The 21,379-nt window shown below is 49.4% G+C and overlaps 1 protein-coding gene across 1 annotated transcript in view; it reads left to right on the top strand.

Moving 5' to 3' along the window:
- Positions 1-743: 743 nt before the first annotated feature.
- The window catches only part of LOC104069029 (gamma-aminobutyric acid type A receptor subunit epsilon), a 41,064-nt gene continuing 20,428 nt past the window's right edge, over positions 744-21,379 (top strand). Inside the window, exons 1-3 of the mRNA XM_009571997.2 lie at positions 744-1,102; positions 6,188-6,336; positions 6,539-6,606. Of these exons, the coding sequence (XP_009570292.2) occupies positions 843-1,102; positions 6,188-6,336; positions 6,539-6,606 (477 nt within the window). The 5' untranslated portion in view covers positions 744-842. The remainder of the gene's footprint in view (positions 1,103-6,187; positions 6,337-6,538; positions 6,607-21,379) is intronic.

Here is a 21,379-nt window from a genome sequence, read left to right as displayed (position 1 = left end):
GCTGAGCAAATTATATAGTGGTTACCAGCATGCTGCAGATGGAGAGCAGAGGAGGGATTTGCCCATGCTCGCGTGGAGAAGGCTGTGACCGGGCCAGGCATGAGAGAGATGGTTGTCCACAGTCCCACTTCAGTAACCAGGAATGGTCCCACTCCAGTCCGGAAGGATGGCACCAAATACCCATTTGTCATCAGTGTTGCCAGACCATCTGGGAAATGCAGGACCAGGCCTTCTGGGGATGGATGGGCTCCTACAACTCACGGCTGTAACCAGATGGCAAAGGACAGTTATTGATACCACATGTAGCTGTAACAAAGTTGGTTCTGAGCAACTGTCACCCAAAACTTGCTAAGAAAGAACCTGTCATTCCTGTTTACAAGACGGATGCCAGCAGCGCGAAGAAATGCTTAAGTGCAGCCTGGTAACCCAGGAAAGAAGAGAGCAACAGGCTGGAACCCCACAGCCGCCCCCGCAGCTCCTACCCCCGCACCCTCCCGGCTTGTTTTGTGGGACAGCAGCCGCAACAGGTGGGAAAGGACCCTCCCGGGGCTGCATCTGCCTCACAGCACTGCGCAGCGGGGACTGATGCCTTGCATATTCTAACAAGAATTACTCACTTCTTTTTTTTTAAGGAAAAAAAAAAAAAACACATACCAAACCCCAACTGTTGTGCATTTAAAAAAAAAAAAAAAAAAGAAAAAAAAAAAAAGCAGCTTCTATTAAGAGAAAGGAAGCGCCGGAAAGGGGGAGCGAGGGATCCTTGCAGCAGCTGACGGTGCTCGCTCCCTGGCAGCACCGCAGATGCGCGGGTCCGACTCCGGCGGCGCTCAGCCCCCGGGGGGATGCGGGGGGAGGCAGCCCCCGCGCGGGGCGGTAGGACCCTGCACCGAGCCCCTCCGAGCCCCTCCCCGCCGAGGACTCGGAGAAGAGATGCCCAACTTTCGCCTCGCTGGCCGGGCGGGCGGCGGCGGGGCTGGAGCGCGGCGCAGCGTGCACCGGGGGGACCCCCCTGCCGCCCCCGGGACGCTCCTCGCCTCGCAGAGATGCCCGGGATGCTGCTGCTGCTGCTCTGCCTGGCCCTCGGCACCGTCCTGCGAGCCAGGTGAGACCCTCTGACCACCGGGACGCCCCCTCCCCGCCTCGGTTTATCCTTGAGGAGAAGCGCTGCCGCTGCCGCTCCACTGCCCTCCAACCTGGGGGGGTTGAGCATCTCTGTGCCCCCCGCCGTTCCTTCCAGCCTGCCCCGAGGTGGGATGGGGTCTGGTCTCGGCAGCACCGAGTGCCTGCGTGTCCCTTTGCACCTCGGGTCCCCGCTTCGCTTGCCGGGAATCAAGAGGATGTCCCGTTTTCCATCCTCCCCTCCATCACCTCGCTGGCTGAATCCTGCCGGGAGCTGAGCCCCTTCTAGGGGTGCCCAGAGCAGGATCAGAGGGAGCTCAGCACCTCACAGGGGCTCCATCCATCACCGGGGCATCTCCACGCTGTGTGATGCTGGGTGGGAAGGAGCTCGCATTCCCTTCCCTGTATCCCATCTCCTAGCATCCCGATAGCCCCCGCAGGCTTCGCAGCCTGGAAGGAGGTGGGCAGTGCGGGCTCCTGCCTTGCTCTACAGGTTGGACTCAGGTCCCAGCGCTGGGTGCCGGTTGGAAGCCTGATACCAGCCTGATATCATCCTGATATCACCATGCGTTGGGCAAGGAGACGAGCGGAGGCGTGGGGCTGGCAGATTACAGTCCTCTGCCAGGGCTGGTGGTTTGTAGGGCTTTTCTGTAAACAGCGATGAAAGGCTCCACGCACAAGGGGTTTTCAAGTTTCTTTTCCCCTTTTTCTTTCTTTTTTTTTTTTTTTTTTTTTTTCCACAATTCCTAGCCTTGCTGGTGAGTTTAATGGCTGGACGAGGAAAGAACATGTTGTCAGCAGATTGTTGCCCTCAGGGCTCAGGGGAAGAGGGATTTTACTGGCTGAAGGTAATTGGCAGAATAAACCGCCTTAAAGCTGATCAAATCCCATTACAAATGCAGTCAGGGACAGGGAGCATGAATCCTGCTACTAATGGTCTGCTCTGCCAAGGCTTCCCGACCTCAGATGTGGGCAGACAGACCATCCCTGCCAAGGTCCTCCGAGGTCTGGCCTTCCCAGGATCTAGGCAGAGAGCTGCCCCACGGCTTGTGCCCTGACACACAACCTCTCACCAATGTGCTGTTGCTGGGGGGTGTTTGAGGGCCGAGATGAGGGTTGGTGGTGGTCCCATTCCGGTGCCCTATCCTCCCTGTGTCCCCCTATCCCTGCAGCACACTGCCACGAGCACTGCATGTTGAGAGGGTGAGTTGTAAGCTGCAAGATCACAGGGAGGAGCAGTTAAGTTGTGTATTCACATGCCCTTGAGCGGTAAGATTTACCCCATAGCTAGCCCTGCTTTCTTTCTGCCCAGTCTCTCATTTCTGCCTCTTTCCTGAGGCCCCCTTTACCAGGAGCAGTCTCTGTGCATGTTGAGGGGCATAATGGACTGGGAGAGAAAACCTATGGGAGAAGAAGGAGAAAAGGAGCAAGTTATACCAGGGTGTCATTCTGTATTCACTGTGTTTCCCTGGCTGCAGCTTGCAGGGGATCAGTCTCGCCTGCCCTATGTGTGATGGGTGCCAGAGTGAGGAGCCTGGTTTGGGTGACACTCGTATGCAAGCTCTTCCTCTAGCACAAGCTGCAAGACCCGTCCCCTGGCGCTGGTGCAGGTTGGATGCTTTGACTGGTGACTCAGCACTCCCCAAATGTTTGCCCCACTGCAGAGCCTAATTCAACATTTTCCCAGGCACTGACTGAAAAGGGACCAAAGCACCTAACTCTGAGCCCTGGAGGCAGGTTCCTTGGACAGCATTGCACCACCAGGAAGCTGGGCTTAGCAGACGGTTGAAACTGTGCAAACTCCACCATTTGGGCTCCATGGACTGTGCTGTGACGGGAGAGGCAAGAGAATGGGTAGGGCACAGTTTAGTGAGCCCCTTGTCCTTAAATCCTCTGCCTGCTTCTAATTTAAAGTAATTTGCCTGAACATCCTTGGAGGCATTGGGATGGGTAAATAGAAGGACAGATTACCATGTTGTAATTAGGATTGACTACAGTGCTTTTCAACCAAGATAAATGTTGTTCTTTCATCTTATTGTTGTCTGTTCCTCAGGAGCAGGGGAGGGTTTGAGCTGTGTTTGCAGAAGAGCTGGACAATCACAGCCCTGGTATCTACTGGTATGTCCTGGTATCCTGGACATTCCTGCCTTAGGGCTAGAAATGGCTGAGAATGCATGTGTCACCTCCCCAGTGGGTGAAGGTCTGAGTACAAAGTGTTACTGTTCTTAGACTTCATTAAACACACCAGACTGCAAGTAGCAGTGGGTATGCACCGTGGTCAAGCCTTGTCAGCTGTTCTGCCAGGCAAGGGGCAGAAATGTCTTCAAGGGCTCATGGCACATGTTGCTCTTCCCTAACCCCCCCCCTCCTGCCAAGGGAAACCTTGGCAGACAACTTGGGCGCAGGGGAGGGAGCCAGCAACCAGCTTTTCAGGTAGCTTTTACTTTGCCCATTGGTGTGCTTGGAAACCTCAGCAAAACAGGTGTCTGCTTGAGCAAAACGGAATCAGGGAGGCAAGGCAGAGCATTGTCCTGCTGTAATGCCAAGGGTTGCCCAAGGAGGGTTGTCCAACCCTATCCGTATACGTGAGCATATTCAAAAGGACACCTCCCTGCCGTGCAGGCTCCTTGCTCTGGGCACCAGCCGGAGCTGCCACAGCCCCGACCGCATCTGTCAGACCAGGGGTTTCCTCACAACATCCCCAGCTCTGCCGTGCCATCACCCCCATGCCTACCCCCTGCCCACGCTGTGTCCCAGCCCTGTGGTGAAGCGCAGGAGTGCTGTGAGGTGGATGTTTTGACATTTCAAAAAAACAGAGGTGAGGAAATATGGCTCTGCCTTTCCTCCTGGCTGTATGGAGACATATGGGAACTGGCTGTCCCCTGTCACTCAGCCAGTCACTTTGTGTAAAGAGACGAAGCTGCCGGGCTGGCAAGTGTTCATGGCATGTTGGGGATCGCTGCAGGTTTGCACTGTGACATTTCCATTAGCAGCTGTGGGGGCACATGCACACATCACCTTAATTCTCCTACAATACAATACCTCTTGGATTCTTCCCTTCTTGATTTGATGTGGGCTACTGGGAAGAGAGACCAGGGAGGTGGCAGGGGCTTGCATAGGATGGCATAAGAGTCACTCCCAACCTGCAGGAGCAAATTTTCTCAGCAAAAAAAGCATATTTTCTCCAGGAAAATCTGGCTTGCTTATGCTAAAATGGCTTAGTATGGTTTAGTAGCCCAGGATTAGCTGTATTAGCAAAAAGCATATTTTTGGTAGTGTCACTGCATCTATGATAGGGGTGTTCTTCCCTGGAAATTCTACCCCAAGCCTTAGGGTGTTAATCAGTAACACTAAACAGGGGGAAGCAGAAGGCTGAAGTCAGAGTGATGAGCCTGGTTTTGTTCAGCCCCAGAGGGATATTTCGGACTCTGCTGTGGCTTTAGGGCTTGTGGGAACTGGATTTTGGCAGGGCAGTGGGACACAGAGTTCAGTGCTGGCAGGTGACCTGTCTTGGGCTGACTCTACATAGGGTCCAGAGAACATCAAGATAAGATTTTGGGGTAGCTGTTCTCGCTCTACTAGAGGCAGCCTGCGTCACCCAGAATGCTGGCAGCAAGGGAAAGCAGTTAGCGTTGCTTTCTGCTGCCCTGAGCCAGGCTGTGGGCAGGCACACGTGTCCCTCTATGTGCCCCACAGGAGCAGGGCCAGCCCTAGATTTTGGCTATGGCCAGCTTTCAGCTGGGTGCTGCAGTGGTCCCCTGTGCCTCCTGCAGCTGCTGGATGCCTCAGAGCTGTCTGCTCGGCTGCATTTCGAAGGCACGGGCAGCACAACAGCTACAGGAGCCCGAGCTGCCACTGCTCAGACAGGGAAGCGCATCCTGACAGCGTTGCTTAAGACTCCTTAAGCATCGTTAGAAAGCGCAGCACAAGCAGACAGGAAACAACAAGCTGATATGCCAATACCTAACGTGTGGCGGCAGGCAGCCAGCTGCACGCAGCCCAGTCCTTGTTGGAAGACCCATCCCAGTGCCTGAAAGCTGTGGAGATGCAAAGGTTTTTAAAGTGATTGTGAAAGTAAGTTTTATCTGGGGGTTTAAAAGAGGAACATCTGATAAATTGACTGCAACATGTCAATTTAATGCTTTTTTCCCCTTTCAAGTACCTTTGCCAGGCTCTACCTCCCCAGGCATAGAAGGGAGATGTGTATCCGTGGTGCCTGATTGCACTTCAGAGCTGCGAAGCTCCAGCTGGGAGGTGTCAACACAGTGGCAGCTCCCGCTGAGAGACCCTTTCTGGTGCTGGAGCAGGTGACACACTGACATGACAGACATCGAGGGGGGTGTGCCGAGTGTGGAATTGCTCGGCACTCTCTCCTGCATATAGCTGTGTTGTTCCGGGGACAGTTTGTGAATGAGCTGCCCAGAGCAGCAGCAGGTGGTTAGAATTTCCCAGCTGACCATGTGGACCTAATTTAAGTAGAGGGTTTAGGAAAACTCCTTTAGGAAAAGGGAGTGGTGTGGAAGGTTTAGAGAGGGCAGAATGGAAAGGCACTGGGAGAAGCTGTTGCTTAGTGGAACATGTCCAAATTAGGATGCAAGCTTTCCTTGCCTGGCTTGGAACTGGAAGATCAGGAAGACGGAGCATCTTTAAATGGGAGCTTAGACCAAATGATGAGGAGGAAGGGTTGGTGAGTACAGGGAATACGTTGTGGCAGGTCTTGGCCTGAGGGGAGAGGAGTTTGCATAAGGCTTTAATTTCCCAGGATCTGTGCTGGGCAGATGGCTGGGTTACGGGCAAGCCAGATGTGCATACTGCCTGCTTGGTTTTAGGACCTGTTTTCTTTGAAATGTTTTTAATGTAAATGCCTTTGTCCCCATAAATGTTGTTTGGTCACTGTATTCTTCCTCAGAGGAAGACCACTTCAGGTGCAAGTGGTAGGCAGAGCAGCTGAGGTAATTGAGGTCACTCAAGGAGCAGGAGCTGCTGGCAGCAGGAGGGGACCAGGAGCAGGATGGGTAGGATCTGGCTCCCATGCTTTGTGAATGAACAGTGTGTCTCTCTCCTTTAGGTGTGAGAGCACAGAGGAATATGATTATGATTACCTCAGCATCAATAAAACCTGGGTCCTCACCCCCAAGACACAGGAGACTGATGCCACGCAGATCCTCAACTCACTGCTGAAGAATTATGACAACAAGCTGAGACCTGACATTGGCAGTAAGTGTCCCCTGAAACTCCCTGTGTCCACGGGTAATAACCTGGCCTGGCTGTGTCTTGTGTTTTGTATGCTTTTGTGGCTGCTGTAGTTGGGATTTTTGGTGAGATGGAGCCACACTGATCCCAGACAGTCCCCTCGTCCTCAGCCTTTCACAGATGAATCTAGCCCCAGCTCATCCATACCCTTTGTTTTGCTTTACAGTCAAGCCCACATTTATCGATGTGGATATCTACGTGAACAGCATTGGACCAGTGTCTGTCATCCAGATGGTGAGTGGTGTCATTGCTGCAGGGTCGCGATGTTACCACAACTGAGAGTGTGGGAAATTGCCAGCCTAGCACTGCTGGCAGGTTGTGTCATGTTGGCTTGACATGGTGTGAAAGTGGTGTTGTCGTGAGAAGAGGTGGATTTGTTTCTCTTTCTGTGGGAAGAAGTGTTCTGACTTCAGCTGATAGCTGGAGCTAGAAAGGCTTGACAGCCATCCTTGATTAGGAGCAAGGCCCTCAAGCGCCCTTGGTGAGCTCAGCAACCCTACTATGCTCAGGGAGCTCAGGGAGGAGGGTGATGATGCTCTTTGGTCTCCACTCACCTCTGCCTGGTGTCTTTGGCTTCTCATGCAGGCACCAGGATGCTTGGGAAAAGTTGCAGCACCCTGGTTGAGCCAGTGCGGTAGTGGCTGAGAGGGGCAGCAGCACGCTTCCCAGGAGGACTGAAATAGGTACCTGGAGATGGTTTCCATGACAGTAGTCTGCTGGTGTGTAACTTGGGTATCCCAGGCCTGGGCTGTGCTCCGGGGGAGGGGCATGTGAGATGCCCTGGGTCCAGCAGGTCTTCTTTAGCAATTTAGATTGATACCACTGTGACTGCGACGGTTTCTGTTCATGTCTCAAGACCCCACTGTACCAGGAGCTGTGGAAACACTCAACAGAAATGCTCCAGGCCATGCACTGGAGAGCAACTGTTGATTATTTTTCACAGGAAATTTCCATTATTATATTCCTGTGAAGTCATTTTTCCTCTTTTCTAGCAAGAAAGAAACCTGACTGCCATCAGGTTTTGAAAGACTTCTTTGGTTCATTGGGCAGTTGGGTGGAGAGGAACAAGAGAGCCAAGACAGTTTGGCTTTTCTTGCTTCTCTCAATGCAAGATGAGCAGAAACAATCCCAGCCTCCATAAACCAAAAAAAGGGAAGTTCTCAGGATGGGCATGTTATTTTTACTTTCCCAGGTAGAAAATTTCCACTGAACAAACCCCTCTGGGGATAGAGGAATGGCATTGTAGTTGTAGTACCACTGTCACTCCAAAAATCATTTTGAAGAAGCCCTTCTGACTGGCCACTGCCAAGCATGTGCCTTCAAGAAGCGCCTGCCTGTGAGCCACCAGATGGGCACCTGGCTGGGAACTCACCTGCACGATAAGGGCACCATCAGGAGGCCCAGCAGGGATGGCCTCAAGGCATAAAAAAAAATTCCTTTCATTGTTTCTGTAGGCCCAGTCTGCAGGAGGAGATGTGGCTGTCATCCCTGGCTGCCAGCAGGTACTGCAAGCTCCTCCATCTCATATAAGTGTGTGGACGCGAAGCCACAGTGACGTAAGAGCTGCAGTGCAGGGAGAAGGATGCAGAGGCTGAGTGTGCTCACCTCCCTGGCCACTGTTGTGCCTGGAGATAGGGGATAAGAGTCATGCTATAGGTGGCTGTCTCATCTACTTTGCACTCCCCAAGGGTGTGCCAAGAAAACCACACGAAACTACAGTGCACATCCTCATTCATTGTCTTTCCTTCTAATCCATTTACATTACCCCTTTCCACTCTTGTTGGGAGCTCGTCTCTTCCCCTTGTCGCAGGAGCGCTGCATAGCCATGCACATGGTAGCACTAAAGAGTGGCTTATAAAATGCAGTCTTGCAACCAGAGTTCCTCTCCTAAATGGAAATACCAGGCTCTGCTCCTAGTCTGGTTTCCTAAGAAACAGCTTATGCTATGGTGATAGGTATGTGGGAACGTACGTACGTCCATCCCAGTGTTTCAGTGTTTTAGATCTACTGAACTAATAGCAACCGTATATGGCTGCAGGTATAGGAGCTTCAGGCATATTCAGAATCTCCACTATTTTTGTGATAACGGCATGCAAAGTAGTGGCATCCGCTGTCCCCACTGAGGGTAGAAACTGTTGTGTGACTCAACCCTTACTTGTTATCAGAGAACTGTATGGGGGAGTGCTACTGAAGACAGCCGTGACCATTCCTAGAGCAGCTCAACCCATGTGTTTAGCTCTTTCTAAAAGTCAGTAGAAGCTTTTATGCTTCATGAAGTGGGGCTCCATAACTGCGCGGGATTCCAGGGAGCCCCAGTGCACTTAATGTGAGCCAGGAATGTGAAGGTAAGACTGATGCTTGGAATTGCCTACATCTACAGGGCTGTGTGGGCAAAGCTGCTGCCACAGAGCTGATCTACCCATCTGCAGCCTTCCTGCTTGAGGAAGTTACTGCCATTTGTGGGAATGGTACGGCAAGGAGCTGCTCAGGCAGGGGAGGAACCCACTCAGTGTAGAGACAGTTGAGGGATTTTGTGGCATCAGTCGCAACTGGCTCCACTCTCCTTGATCTGTAGCACTTGGGTGCTATCAAGAGTCCCTGCTGGGTCCCAACAATCGCCAGTGATTTGACGGCACCTCCATATGACACCCCATGCAGACTGTCTATGGGCATTTCTCCTTCCATGTCCCCTTAGGTAGCTTCCTAAGCTTAAATTGATGATGTATTTGATCTTTAAAACCTTTGTCCCTGAAATGCTAGGCTGATACTAAGGGTACTGAAGACAACTAGACTTGGGTCTCGTAGCCTTGGATGGCAGCTTTCTGCTGTCTGTACTCTGAATACCTCCCCTTGCTCATGAGAGGGGCTGCATTCTGCTATAGCACCTCCTGAAGCAGGAGAAAAGGGCTGTGACAGAGCTGCCACAATGTCGCCTCTGGACTTGGCTGCTTTACCCGCTTGTTTTGTGTTTGTTCACTTTTCTATGCTGATACGATGAATTAAGTCATTCTGTGGGTATTGCCAGACACTGGCAGGCTGGCATCAAATGTGTGATACAGATTGTCTTTGCTGGGGACATGACATATCATTCCGATTTAGTCCCTTTTTAAATAGCTTCTCCCTACCTGACAAGCTTTGCCTTCTCTCGGTTGTCAGGCCTGTCCAATGTGCCTCATCTTTCTCTTTCCCCATACACAACTTGAAGAAATGCACATTTCTGAGGGAAAGGAACCAGAATTCTACTTGGATCTAGATCTGTCCTGAGCCCATGGTGATATTGGTCCCTGCCACAGATGCAGAAGCCCATGTAGGACAACTAAAGGGGAAATGTCCCGTTGATCTCTTTTAGGTGTATTGCAATGACAGCATCTTATGTAAATATTTGTCTCGCATAGCCGGGCTGCATAGAAGATAAAAACCTAATTCTGCTTTTAAGAAATATAGCCACATTACTGTGGCTATTAGCTTGGACCAGCGTGGTCTGTGCATCTGAGGCTGAAAGCTATAGGATGGCCAGACGTGCTATTGGAAAAGATGCCTCTAACTTAAGCGACGTAGTTTGAATACTGCTGTCCTGTGATCTGCTCACCCCACAGAGGGTTAACCACTCACCGCTGCCTTCAGCCCGGTGATGTTCTGTCAGGGCTTGGAAACTGGCCCTGCCTAGCTACTGCTCGACCTGCAAATGATAAATCACGTCAGGATACAAAACTGATTCCAGTCCTTAAAAATGAATAGGTGATTTGAAAATGCCCTGTGCTCGGTGTGAATTCTGCATCCCCCTCATCAATCACTTGTCATAAATAACATTAACATTCAAGAGTCGGCAGAAGGCGGGCACGTTTGGAGAGGGAAGAAATATAAAGTGATTTCCTGATATCTTTTGTGGACCAGTGGCAGTCTTGTTTCCCATTAAGGTATTTGAGCAAATTTTACATTCTCTCATCCCTGGGGAAAGGACCCTCTGGGCTTTGCCAGCCAAAATGTGGCAGTAACCACAAATAAAGCTAGGAGATGGTTAAATGGTAGGAAATGGAATGGGGCTTTGTTGAATGGATGAGCTGAGAGGGGGAAAGGGTGCAGAAAAGTGGGACAATTAAGTCCCACAGCTGTTTGTTCCAGTTGCTGTGTGGACTGGGGTTTCCTACCCATCCCCATGAACTGGTTGTCTTTGGATGGGTTGGGGCACTCGGCACTTCTCAGGGTGGTGGGAGGCTGTGCTTACACCATTGGGGAAAGGATCTTCTCGGCCACAAGCCCTTCCAGGGACACCTGCTGCTGCTGGGTGCCAGCCAGCAGCACCATAAGCCAAATGAGTTATCACCCACAGCACCACAGCTTTCCAAGCTGTGTTGTGGATCTGGATGCCCAATTAGATTCCCATTAACACAGACAGCATTCAGGTGTCCTTGGTATATCACTAAGCTGAGCCTGGTGCAAAGACCCACCTTGGTTCTACGAGCATGTTTGCAGGAAGAGGTGCCAGGGAGGGCTGCGGCAGTGAGGACTGATGGAGGAGACTTTGGGTTCAAATTTTTCGCTGACTGGTTGTTTGCTAGAGGGATTTGCTCTTGGTTTTGTTTTGTAATGGCTTTATTGCTACAGATTATAGCCTTAACTCATGTCAAGGGCACCTAGAGTTCTGGATCACCTTCCTTTAGGGACATTTAACTCTCAGGGAATGGTGCTGTAGAAGCAAAGTGGTTGCCAACTATTGGGGCCAAGTGTCTTTCAGTCCTGAATATGTCCATGAAGTGCCCATAAGAGACAGCATGGGTGGGAGTGGAAAAAATGCTTATGTTCTGAGCTTGGTAAAGGAGCAAGTCCTGCCCAGAGCTTCTCTGATTCCTCCCAGAGGTCAGAGATGAATGTCCTTTTCTTCCTTTCTTGCATAAATCCAAGCGTGAAGCTTGGAGTTAAACACCAAGAACATAGCCGAACACCATGGAAGCCTCCTGGCCAAAGTGAATGGAGGCATAGCACTCATCCAGAGACCTGCTTTGGTTATCTGCTTCAGGTGTCTGAGATCAGACGTGGTGCAGCCAAGGCTAGTTTAGATGCTGGAGATGCCTGTCTTTGCTAAGTGTGAGGAGATGACTTTGTGTGCCAAACTCTCTAGTGAAACTTGATGGCAGCTCTTCCGCGGGGATTGAGCACCACCTCAATCTCATTACTTAATAATAATAAAGATGAAAAGGGCAAAATTTGCCTCTGTCAGTCACCAGGGGCCAGATTCTGCTGCATCTGAAGTGTCTGTAATTTCCACGGGGTAAGGTTAAGCTTCTGCCTCCATTATTACTGCAAATTATTTTCTTACCTCTGCCTGTGAGTAGGTGACTGGGACCTGAAGAGGGTGATACGTCCAAATACAAGTGTGGAACGTTCCCCCCTTCCCCCTTTAGGAAGGAGGTGCTGCGCACTATTAAATTCATAATGCTGTGCCAGGCTGCATTAGTTACCATGCAACACACTAACGAAATTGAGGATGAAGAACTTATTTTCCCACGTTTGGAGTACTGCTGAATAGATTTACTAGATTTACATGTATGGTGCATTTGTGAAAACACTGTGAAAATGGAGGAGGGAGGAAAGGGGGAAGTGTTTATTCGTTATCAGCTGATGAATAATTAATTTACAAACGTTGTCTTGTTAAATATAAATTAAATCTTCATTTGACACACTTTATAATTTAGAAGTATAAGCCCAGCATGAATGAAGAGAACTCCCCACTGACTGCTTTCATGTAAATCCTGAAGACCCAGGGAGGGAGGTTTGTCTTTCGAAGTTAAAGCTGACAAGGAGTAGCAGTGAGGAAGGGGACTGCTGTGACAAAGGCAGCCTGGGGACCTGGGGCGCTTTGTCTTTGCTCGTGGGTGCTTTCTGTGCAGGGGTGGCTTAGTGGGGCAGAGGGCAGTGGCTGTCCACACAACCCTCTTGTAAGGATTTCTCCCTCCCCACTCAGGGCTGTGGGTGGTTGAGCTGCTGAATCACAGCTCTTCGAGGAAAATCCCTATCAATTCCACATTATCGGAGCATACAGCAAGCTGGCAACTGTCTGCGAACAGCTGAGCTATCCCAGCACCGGAGGTGAAGATCCCCAAGAGAGAAGCTAAGCCCTAGGGGGCTAAGCACCACCCTTGAAGAGAGCCCTTACGCAGTTTGAGATATTCCGGCACCGAAGTGGAGCTGCATCCTGAGAAACAGCAGCTGTGCTTGGTTGGAAGGCAGTTAGTGTGGGAGCCACAGAGGGAAGCCTCGGGTTACAGCCCTGGTGTCCCACTGCAAGGCTTGGGTTAATATCTTAGCTTCTTCTTAATAGATGGAGAGACTGGTAATAATAGTCTGACTCTGAGGAACGCTTAAGTCTTGATTATACTTAGCTTTGGCTGCTTTAGAATAAGTGGGAAAGAAATGAAATGGAATGAAAATGGCATATTTTTTAAAATGCTTGAGTGTGTTGCTCTGGAGCACAAGATAAGCCTATAGGTAAAAGAAATTTGTCCCCGTCCCCCCCCAATTTGTTCCCTCCCCCCCTTCTTCCCTGATAATAACAGATTCTAGCAGTTGCACAGCACTTCTGAACTGAAAGGACTTAAAAATCCTTCACAAATCATCTGTCTAGGAGGCAATAGCCCAGATGCACCCACTTCTACGGTGGATTGCGCTGCCTGAAGCACACCACAATGCTCTGCCAAGGACTGCACACTCTTCTTGGCCTGCCTGGTGTGCCATGAGAGTCAGGCATCAGCATAAATCTAGTGAAGTTGTACAGGACAAGCACTGATGTAATGAGCTAGGTCAGGCTTTGGTCCCTGATAAAGATGTATATTGTAGAAATGTAAAGTGTTGGGAAATGGGTATTGCTCACTATGGGCCCCAGTACTTTTTCTGGCCTGTTAGTTTCCATGCCTGAGTGACAGCTCAGCACCATCAGAACTGGTGATGCATTTATAACATCTTCACAACTACTCATTTACTTGGACAGTGCTCATATCTCTTGGTTCCTTGATATTCAGGAACGGTCACCTGAGCCCATTCCTTTGTGCCCAACTGCTAGGAGAGGAACTGCTCCTCACATAGCCACTTAATGTTCATATGGTGATGAGATCAAGTACGTGTAGAAGGGCAGTGGCCATCCTGTAGCCATTTTTTGCCATTGCCTTAAGGAAAAATAATCCCAAAGCCCCTGAGGAATAGTACTAATCACTTGTGACTTATGGGACAAATAACAAACTGCAACAGAAGGTCTAATGAAATAAAATTAGTTACGCCCATCCTGAACGTAACCCAAGAGCCTCTGCACATTTCGGGGTCTGCTCCCAAACTAGAAAAGGACTGATTTATTCACTATAAATAATTCAACCAGCTCCTATTATTATACAGAACATACACTAATCCCCTCTAGATATTTTCTGTGTGACATCCATGTTGGTAATTTATTTATAGGCTGTTTATTGTGCAGAAAACACAAAAGGAGTCTGTTATCAGTAAAGATGAACAAAAAAACTAAGGTTTTGCCTCTAAAATTTGGAGTTAAATGAAATATGAAAATCTGGACAGCAGCCTTCTGGTGGGAGGAGTGCTTTTCTTCAGAGGCATTTCTTGAGAGCAAAGTCCTAAAGTTAATTAACATCTGTGCTCCCTAGTCCAATGCTAAATGGGGAATCTGGCTGTACTCGGTCAGGTTTCTTAAACGCCAGCGTCAGCCCTGGCACACAGGTGCCTCCACACAGCCCACAGCTCCGGCAGCTCTGGCCCTTGGGTAAAAGGGGACAAATCAACATTCGTAATGAAGTAAGTGGCTCTTGTGAATTCCTTCATGGAGCAGAGCCTGCTGCTGGCAGGAATGGCTCAATCCCCTATTCATTTTGTGCCAGCCTTTGGAGAAACTCACATTTCTTCAGCCAGCCTGAATGCAGAGGTGTTTTTTTGCTCTGAACCTTCGCAGGCAGCCTGGGACGGGTGGTTACTGTGGGCATTTCCCAAGTTGTCAGTGGGTTCACCGTGCCTGACCTGAGAGCATTGTGACTCATGATTCCTCACTCTTACCCACACAAAACCTGTCTTCAAAAACACAGTTCTGGACTACAGCAGTTGCGCCTGGTCTCCTTTTCCAGAGTCATCTGCCAACAACTGGTTTTCTGCTTGTTAATAGACCATGATGACAGTTTTTCGGTGACTTTCCTTACTGTGTCCTGGACTGGGCTGGAGAGATGTCCCCTGCTGTGGTAACCCTGGCACCTAGCAGATCTCTTGGTTGGGTAGGAGCTTTGCCCTTTGGCAGGGCATTAAAAGAGTCTTTGCCATGATGCAAAGGCATGGACATGGCTGCAGTAGCTTGGTGGTGGGAATGCAGCCTTGCCCATCACACATTGGTAGGGATGTGCCTGGGAGATACGGTCAGAATTGCTATGTGCAATGCTCAGGTACCCAGAATTGCTATGTGCAAAGAAAAGCACGGACGCGGCCGTCTCCTTCACAAGTACATTAACTAATGGAGTTGCTCTGCAGTTCCTCAGTGTTCCCACTTCTCCATGCAGAGATGTGTGTGTGTGTGTGGACAGGCCAGGAAGCATGTGTCTGATTCAGGTACTGATTTGTGCTCTGGACCTCATTAAATTGATTCTTCTAAGTCAAAGAGAAAGCACTGTTGTGTCAAATTTGAAAGATATAGGCTCTGAGCTGTACCAATAGCTGTCGTTTGATGGGCTAAATTATTTTTAAGGCAGAGTTGATTTATCTGAGCTGAAGGCTTTAGATCTCTCCACATGAGAGATCTGGATATTTCAGGTGCATGAGAGCCATGTCAAAGAGCTGGTCAGAGCCCAGGGTTTCTGATCTAGGGTGAAAAGCCAGCGTCATAAAGGAGGGGGCCTCGGTCTCCCCTCCCACTTGGGACAAACGAGCAAAATTCTTAAGCATTTCTGGGGGAAAATGGGTTTAGAGATAATCAAAGTATTTATGTTTAGTATCATCAGATTGTTTTCATTTGCTTTTCATATGGTGATAAATTATGTCCTATAAGTAGAGCATGAAAATGAGTGCTTGAAAATAAAAGTCAAAATGAAGTGAATCAGATAGAAAAGAGTAAAGGAAAATATTTTGCTAGCTTGTTGAAGAAAAGAGGTTTCTGAATGAAATTATAAGGTTGAGGTAATTAACTTTAGGTTTTGACAATTTAATTTATTTTCACCAAAACTTTGGGTTTTTTCAGTAGAATCAGTTCTGTTTATTTCCTGTACCCCCAGATGAAGCAGTCCTACCGTCTCCCCTAAAAGACTGATACGAAATCTGCCTGCTGTAAATGTGTTATTAAATGGAGACTATTTCTATTTCAGTGGTTTTGGGTGACCAGAGGCAATGTGCTTCAAGGACCTCTTTATGCCTCGATGTTAAAGGCTGAATATTCAGGCTATTGCTTCCCATCTCCCTGCACAGGAAGGGTTTAATTGCCCATGATACAAATTGCAAGCGAGCAGCAGTGAAGCAGTGATGCTGCCAGCCTGAGCCTCCCCATGGCATCAGTGCTGGTAGGGCTAAGGCAACACTTTTTCTCTCCTCTCTGCAACCTCTTGCATCTACTCCGTGCCTTCAGGTGCTTCCTCAGTGCCTCTGCATCTCCAGGTTGGTGTCTTTTGTGCTGGTGGGAGATATGCGTTAGGGTCAGCAGGTGGGTGGGCAGGTAGGTCTTCATGGTCATCTGCTGTGATGCCTTACGCTGTTGGGCAGCAGCCCGTTCTTCCCTGCTGCAGGTTTGCTGGCACTGCAGCCTTTTCACACCAGCACTACTGAGACTAATGTCACCAATTCCCTAAGAAACAGGTCCTCAAAACCCCAGGGAACAAGTCTCGTCAGGGGTCTTAGACTTGCTGTGCGCTAAACTTGGTGTGTGCTGGTAGCATGGAGGTGATGACAGGATAGGGACACTGGCATAAGCCTTGTTTATCCATCTTCGTGTCCAGAGGGCTTTGCTGTGAGGACTTTTGTGGTTGGCCTCTGACCTGCATTTAGCTAAGAAAGGCTCTACTTCTGATCAGCCTTGCTCAACAGCAGAATTGCAGGCAGTGGTAATGGCTCACCCACGGGCAGATACACATGGGATGTGTGAACCAAAACATTTAGGAGTGTGGGTGGGGGAACACCTTGTCTCCATGTGGCATGGGAACTGAGATGGTCAGAGCAGGGACTTTGCAAGTGTGGAAAGCTTTATTTCTGACACTCTTCCTCTGATCTGTATCTCTTTCCCTCCAGCTTTGCCAGTGTACCTGCTACACCTCCCACACCAATCCTGTGTCCCTTGCTATGTCATTCCCCTCCACAGACACCCAAAACCAGCTTAGTAATGTAGTGAGAAGGGGAAGCAGAGCAGTGGGGCAGAGAAGTGGGAAGAATTAGTGGGAGTTAGGGTAGTTGTTCCTACAGCCACAGGGGAGTAGGAGGGTGAAGCTGAGATGATAACTGGCTGATCTTATCTTCGTTTTTTTCCTTGAAAAGAAAAGCTGGCAGCAAAGAGAACCGTAATATTCAAGACAACCATTTCCTTTCATGATCTTTCAGTGGTGGACTAATGGACCTGTCCAGAGCTTGCAGACGTAGTTAGTCACACGAATAAATCTCACCAGGAAGCTTGAGAAAGAAAGGTCTCTGCAGAGAAGAAGGTAGGGGATGGAAGGAGTACTGAAATGGGAATGTCAGGCAGCCAGTTTGCACGGCAAAGGAGGAGTGAGCCATTGTATGAAACCAAGCTCCCTTCCTGCTGCTCACAGCTATTTGGATATGAGCTCTGCGTGCACCTTCCTGCGGAGATGGCTACAAGCTTCAGTCCAGTTGTGCAGCAGTGAGGTTGTGGGCTGCTTAGACACTCATCCTTTCTCACTGGATCAGCAACAGCAGAGGTGAAAATACCTCAGTGTTGCTGTTACCACAAAAAGCCAAAAGCAGGTCCAGGTGCTGGGATTTGGTAAGCAGGGGCAGGGAACGAGCTGTCCAGGTCCCAGGAACTTTGGACTAAGTTTAAGAGCCAAAAATGTTTGGTTTCATTTTATGTATAATTCTGGGATACAGTCTGTGTAGAAAACATGAGCCTTCGTCTTTTTTACTGCTCCCCAAAGATGTCCTAAAGCCATCTAGGGGGGCTGGGGAAGGTAGAGTGGTTGAGTTTAAAGGAAGCATCTGCAGTTGGCTGGGGTCTCAACAAAACAGTTGGGACTGGGAGCACCAGTCCCTGTTTCTGAGGAAAGTCTATTGCAGCTTGCAGGTGCCATGGAAAGTGAGCAGCCTAGAGCAGCAGAGCTCTGGATGTCCAGTCCTGCTTTTCTAGTGGCTGGTGTTCCTTTCCTGGTTGTTCTTTCCAAACGCGCACTGTAGTTGACCTGAAGTGTCAATGTCTGCCTGGAAAGGAGAATCAGCTGGCCTGGTGTCCCTTCTGTAACTGCAGTCTAGCTTGCTTTGCCCTTCAAATACCCAACAGGGGAGACGGAAAGAAATTGTTCTTTCCCTGTAACCTGATTCGTTGTTTCCAGTTGCTTTCCTCAGCCTGGTGCTCCCTTGAAATCTCAGTAGAGCTGGGCTGTGATTTTGTGGTGGCTTGAAAAGAAGAACAGCGAAAGAAAAACCAAAATGAAGAAGGGAGAAGGAACTGGTAGGGCAGGAGGAGAAAGCTGGCAAGCACAGCAAGGGGGCACAAGGGACAACGTGAAACAGGTTTCCTGGAAAGAGTCAGTGGAGCAGAGTACACTGTCCCCACCTCCTCCTTCATCTGGGGCCAAGAAAGAACAGTGTCAGGAGTGAGGATTTCTGCAGAGGGCATAAAACCCTCCCCTTTTGTGAAAGCAGAACTTTCTCAGATTGTCTGAATGTGCTATTTTCCTTGAGGATGAGGATTAGAAAGGGATTTATACAGGCAAATAGTGGTTTTCCTCCTGGCCAGCACAGGTATTTCTGTACCACGCATGGGATCCCAGGGATGTGGGTGCACTGTTCTTTCTCAACCCATTTTCGTGGGAGGAGGACAGGGTAGAATCAGGGTTTGGGAGATGGGCCTCTCTTAGATGCCACCCCTATCGCAATGGTTATTGGAGGCATGAACCACATGGCCTACTCGGGGCCAATTTCCTCGTGATAATTTGTGCTGTGTCATGACTTCTCACGTGGGGCAGCCCGTTAGCCCACTGCAGTCTGTGATTCATCTCCCAGGTGCAGAACAACTCCTGTGGCTGGTGGTGAGCTTCACTTCTTCAGCAGCAGTTCTGGGCTTTACTGGCTTCTCCACCCTGTCAACACGCTGTGAAGATGGGTTGACAGAGCTCAGTGTTTGTTGGAAGCAAATGGTTCTCACAGAGAAGGCATCTTTAGGAGAAGGCTGTAGTGGTTTCCCTGCTCCTTATATTCTGTCCCTAAGCTTCTCAGACTGGCCACTGTAGGAGCCTGGTGGGACTGAGGGACACTGCCTGGCATTGTTTGCCCGTTCTTATCCTCTCTGGTTTTGCTGCTGCTGTGCCATACCATGCACATCCTGCACTGGAAGGATCCTTCTGGCTCTGATCCGCACAGAAAGCAGAGCTTCTATGGCTCCCTGTCTCTGCCACACATTCCTTCCTGTCTTGACCTCAAAGCACAGCTTTTGTAGCAATTCCTTCATCACTACTTCAGTGGGAGGAACTTTGTCTGTTCTCTTTACATGACAATCGACATCCAGCCGAGAACACTAGACACCTGTAAGTCCATAGAGAGAGGCAGTCGGTGGCCTGGAGAGCATATGGCTTTACCAGATAAAACAAAGTTGCACAATAAGATGGAAAGAGAGTGGGAAATAATGTGATGCTTGAATAAGGTCATTACAATCAAAGCTGGTTTCGTTTGAGGAGGGGTATGAGCAGGGTAGTAATGCCTTTCTTGCTGAGGTAGAGAAGCAAAGTGGTGAGCTACAGACCAAAGAGAGTGTGGAGAGAGGCATGGGGAGGAGACTAGAGCAGGGAGTGAAGGGAAAAGAGGGAAAACTCCAGAAAGCCTGGAAAGATGAAGAAAACAATAAAGGGAACTAAGCAGCAGATGTGAGCTGTTCAGTCTCTGAGCAGACAGGGAAAGGTGCTGAGACAATTACAAAGGTCTACAGAGTACTGTGGACTGCTCTACTGCTCCAAAACCCCCAATCTCCCCAGAGAGGGACTGGATGTAAATAAAAATCAGACCCTGAATCTCAGAGGTAGTGTTGACTTTGCAGCCCCCTAATCCATCTGGTGAGCCAGCAGCAGGCTGTGCTGGGGTCTGCCAAAGCCAGTGGTGATGTGCCAGCAGTGGTCCCTTCTGTATAAGGTACCAGACTGGAGCCAGGGAGACAGACCCAGCTGGTGTGTCCTAAGCCTAGAAGGATGCTTGCTACAATAATTCAAAACCACACAGGCACATGCTTCTGACAGTTGAAGACACTCATGTCATTAAATGTTTGGAGGACTTTCCTGCCTTCCTTTGCTTCACCTGAAGGCCATGACCCTGCTGCAACAGGATGCTGCTCTCATTCCTGCCTTCCTATCCTAGAGAGAGAGGGAATGCGGCTGCAGTGTTCAACTCCTGAACCGAGCAGGAGTCTGCAGGAAGCCTCGTGGGACTCCAGTAGCTCAGGACAGTGAGCTTTCTAATGACTGAGAGATGGGGCAAGGAACGTGTCAGAGGTGGAGTAACAGTTCATGTTCCCAGGCAGTGATAGACTTGCAGATGTCTCTGTGGGAACAAGCTGACCATTCCAGTCCCCCCTTCCCAGGAGTGTTTAGGGCTGGATACCTTGCGAGATTCATGGGACCTCACACCTTCCTTTGCTTGGTACAAGGGAACTGCAGCAGTTGCTGTAACAGTCCTGGGCAGTATTAGACTGCCCATCCCAGCGTTTCATTTTAATCACAGGGGGTGGCATGGGAATGGGGAGTGCAATTACAGAAATTCCAGCTTCTCATCTGAATCTTGCCAAGTTGTCCTAAAGGAGCAGTCTTGGGGAGTTAATTGTATGCGCTGAGAAGGTTTGTCTTTAGCCCTTTCAGACGGAATTTCTTTTTGTCTTGTCAAGCGCCCTGTGAGCTTAAAGGACCAAAAAAAATGGGGCATCTGCTCGAAGTGCTAAGTATTTTGTACCAGTTATCCTATGTGTTTCTGTCCTCACCTCTTCTCTTCCCACACCTGCTTTCTTCTTCTGGCACAAAGTTCCTTCAAGCCAAGCATTGTGGCGACCATTTAATCATTTAGCAGTAAGGTTTGACATGCAAACAATTCTTTGGGTAAGTGTGGCTTTGCTCTGCAAGCAGCCCAGGCATTTTCTAGAGACCGTTGTAACTGGGCTGCACACGTGACTTTGCAACCAGAGCATGTCCTGTCCTGAGAGTGGTGAAGAAAAAAAACCAAACAAATTAAAAGGAGGCAGCTACTTCCCTGTGGTGCTTTGCATAATACTTCATTGAAGTGGTCAGTATCTTTCCCTTTAATTAATTCTACCCTATCTGCATATAATGTTCTGTGTCCATGCCTCTGCCTTTTCTGTAATAACCTCGTCAGGAACAGTGCAGACAGACTGTGTTTCTATAAACCAGAGTCTGGCTGATGTCATGTCTCAGCTCAAGGACTTTCCTTGATCCTTTGGGTAATGACTGTTAATCAGATGCTAAAACACACGGCTAGGTCATGTGCCCTTGGGGCTCACAGTGAGGGACTCTGTATGCCAGGCTATGTTCCCATGAAAAAAAGCAACAGGCACCATGGCAATCAGCAGCCATCCTGGGGTTGCATGTGTGGAGATAACGTCACTGAAGGACAGGAAGCGGTGGTACAAGGGAACTGCTCAGAAGTAAGGGTTTGGAGAAAAAGAAACAGTCTGGGGTGGTTGGCTGTCATGAGTATAAAAACCTGTCTTTTATATGTCCTTGCCTGCACGTACATGGGAGCAGGCACGAGCAGAGATATGTGAGAAGTAGAGATCTCAGAAGCTAGCACTGGGTATTGAAAGCCCTGTCCAGTTCCCGTC

Source organism: Cuculus canorus, chromosome 10 (assembly GCF_017976375.1).
Source record: "Cuculus canorus isolate bCucCan1 chromosome 10, bCucCan1.pri, whole genome shotgun sequence".
Classification (NCBI taxonomy): domain Eukaryota; kingdom Metazoa; phylum Chordata; class Aves; order Cuculiformes; family Cuculidae; genus Cuculus; species Cuculus canorus.
Note: the sequence above shows the minus strand (reverse complement) of the source record. Positions and strands in the feature narration are given on the sequence as shown.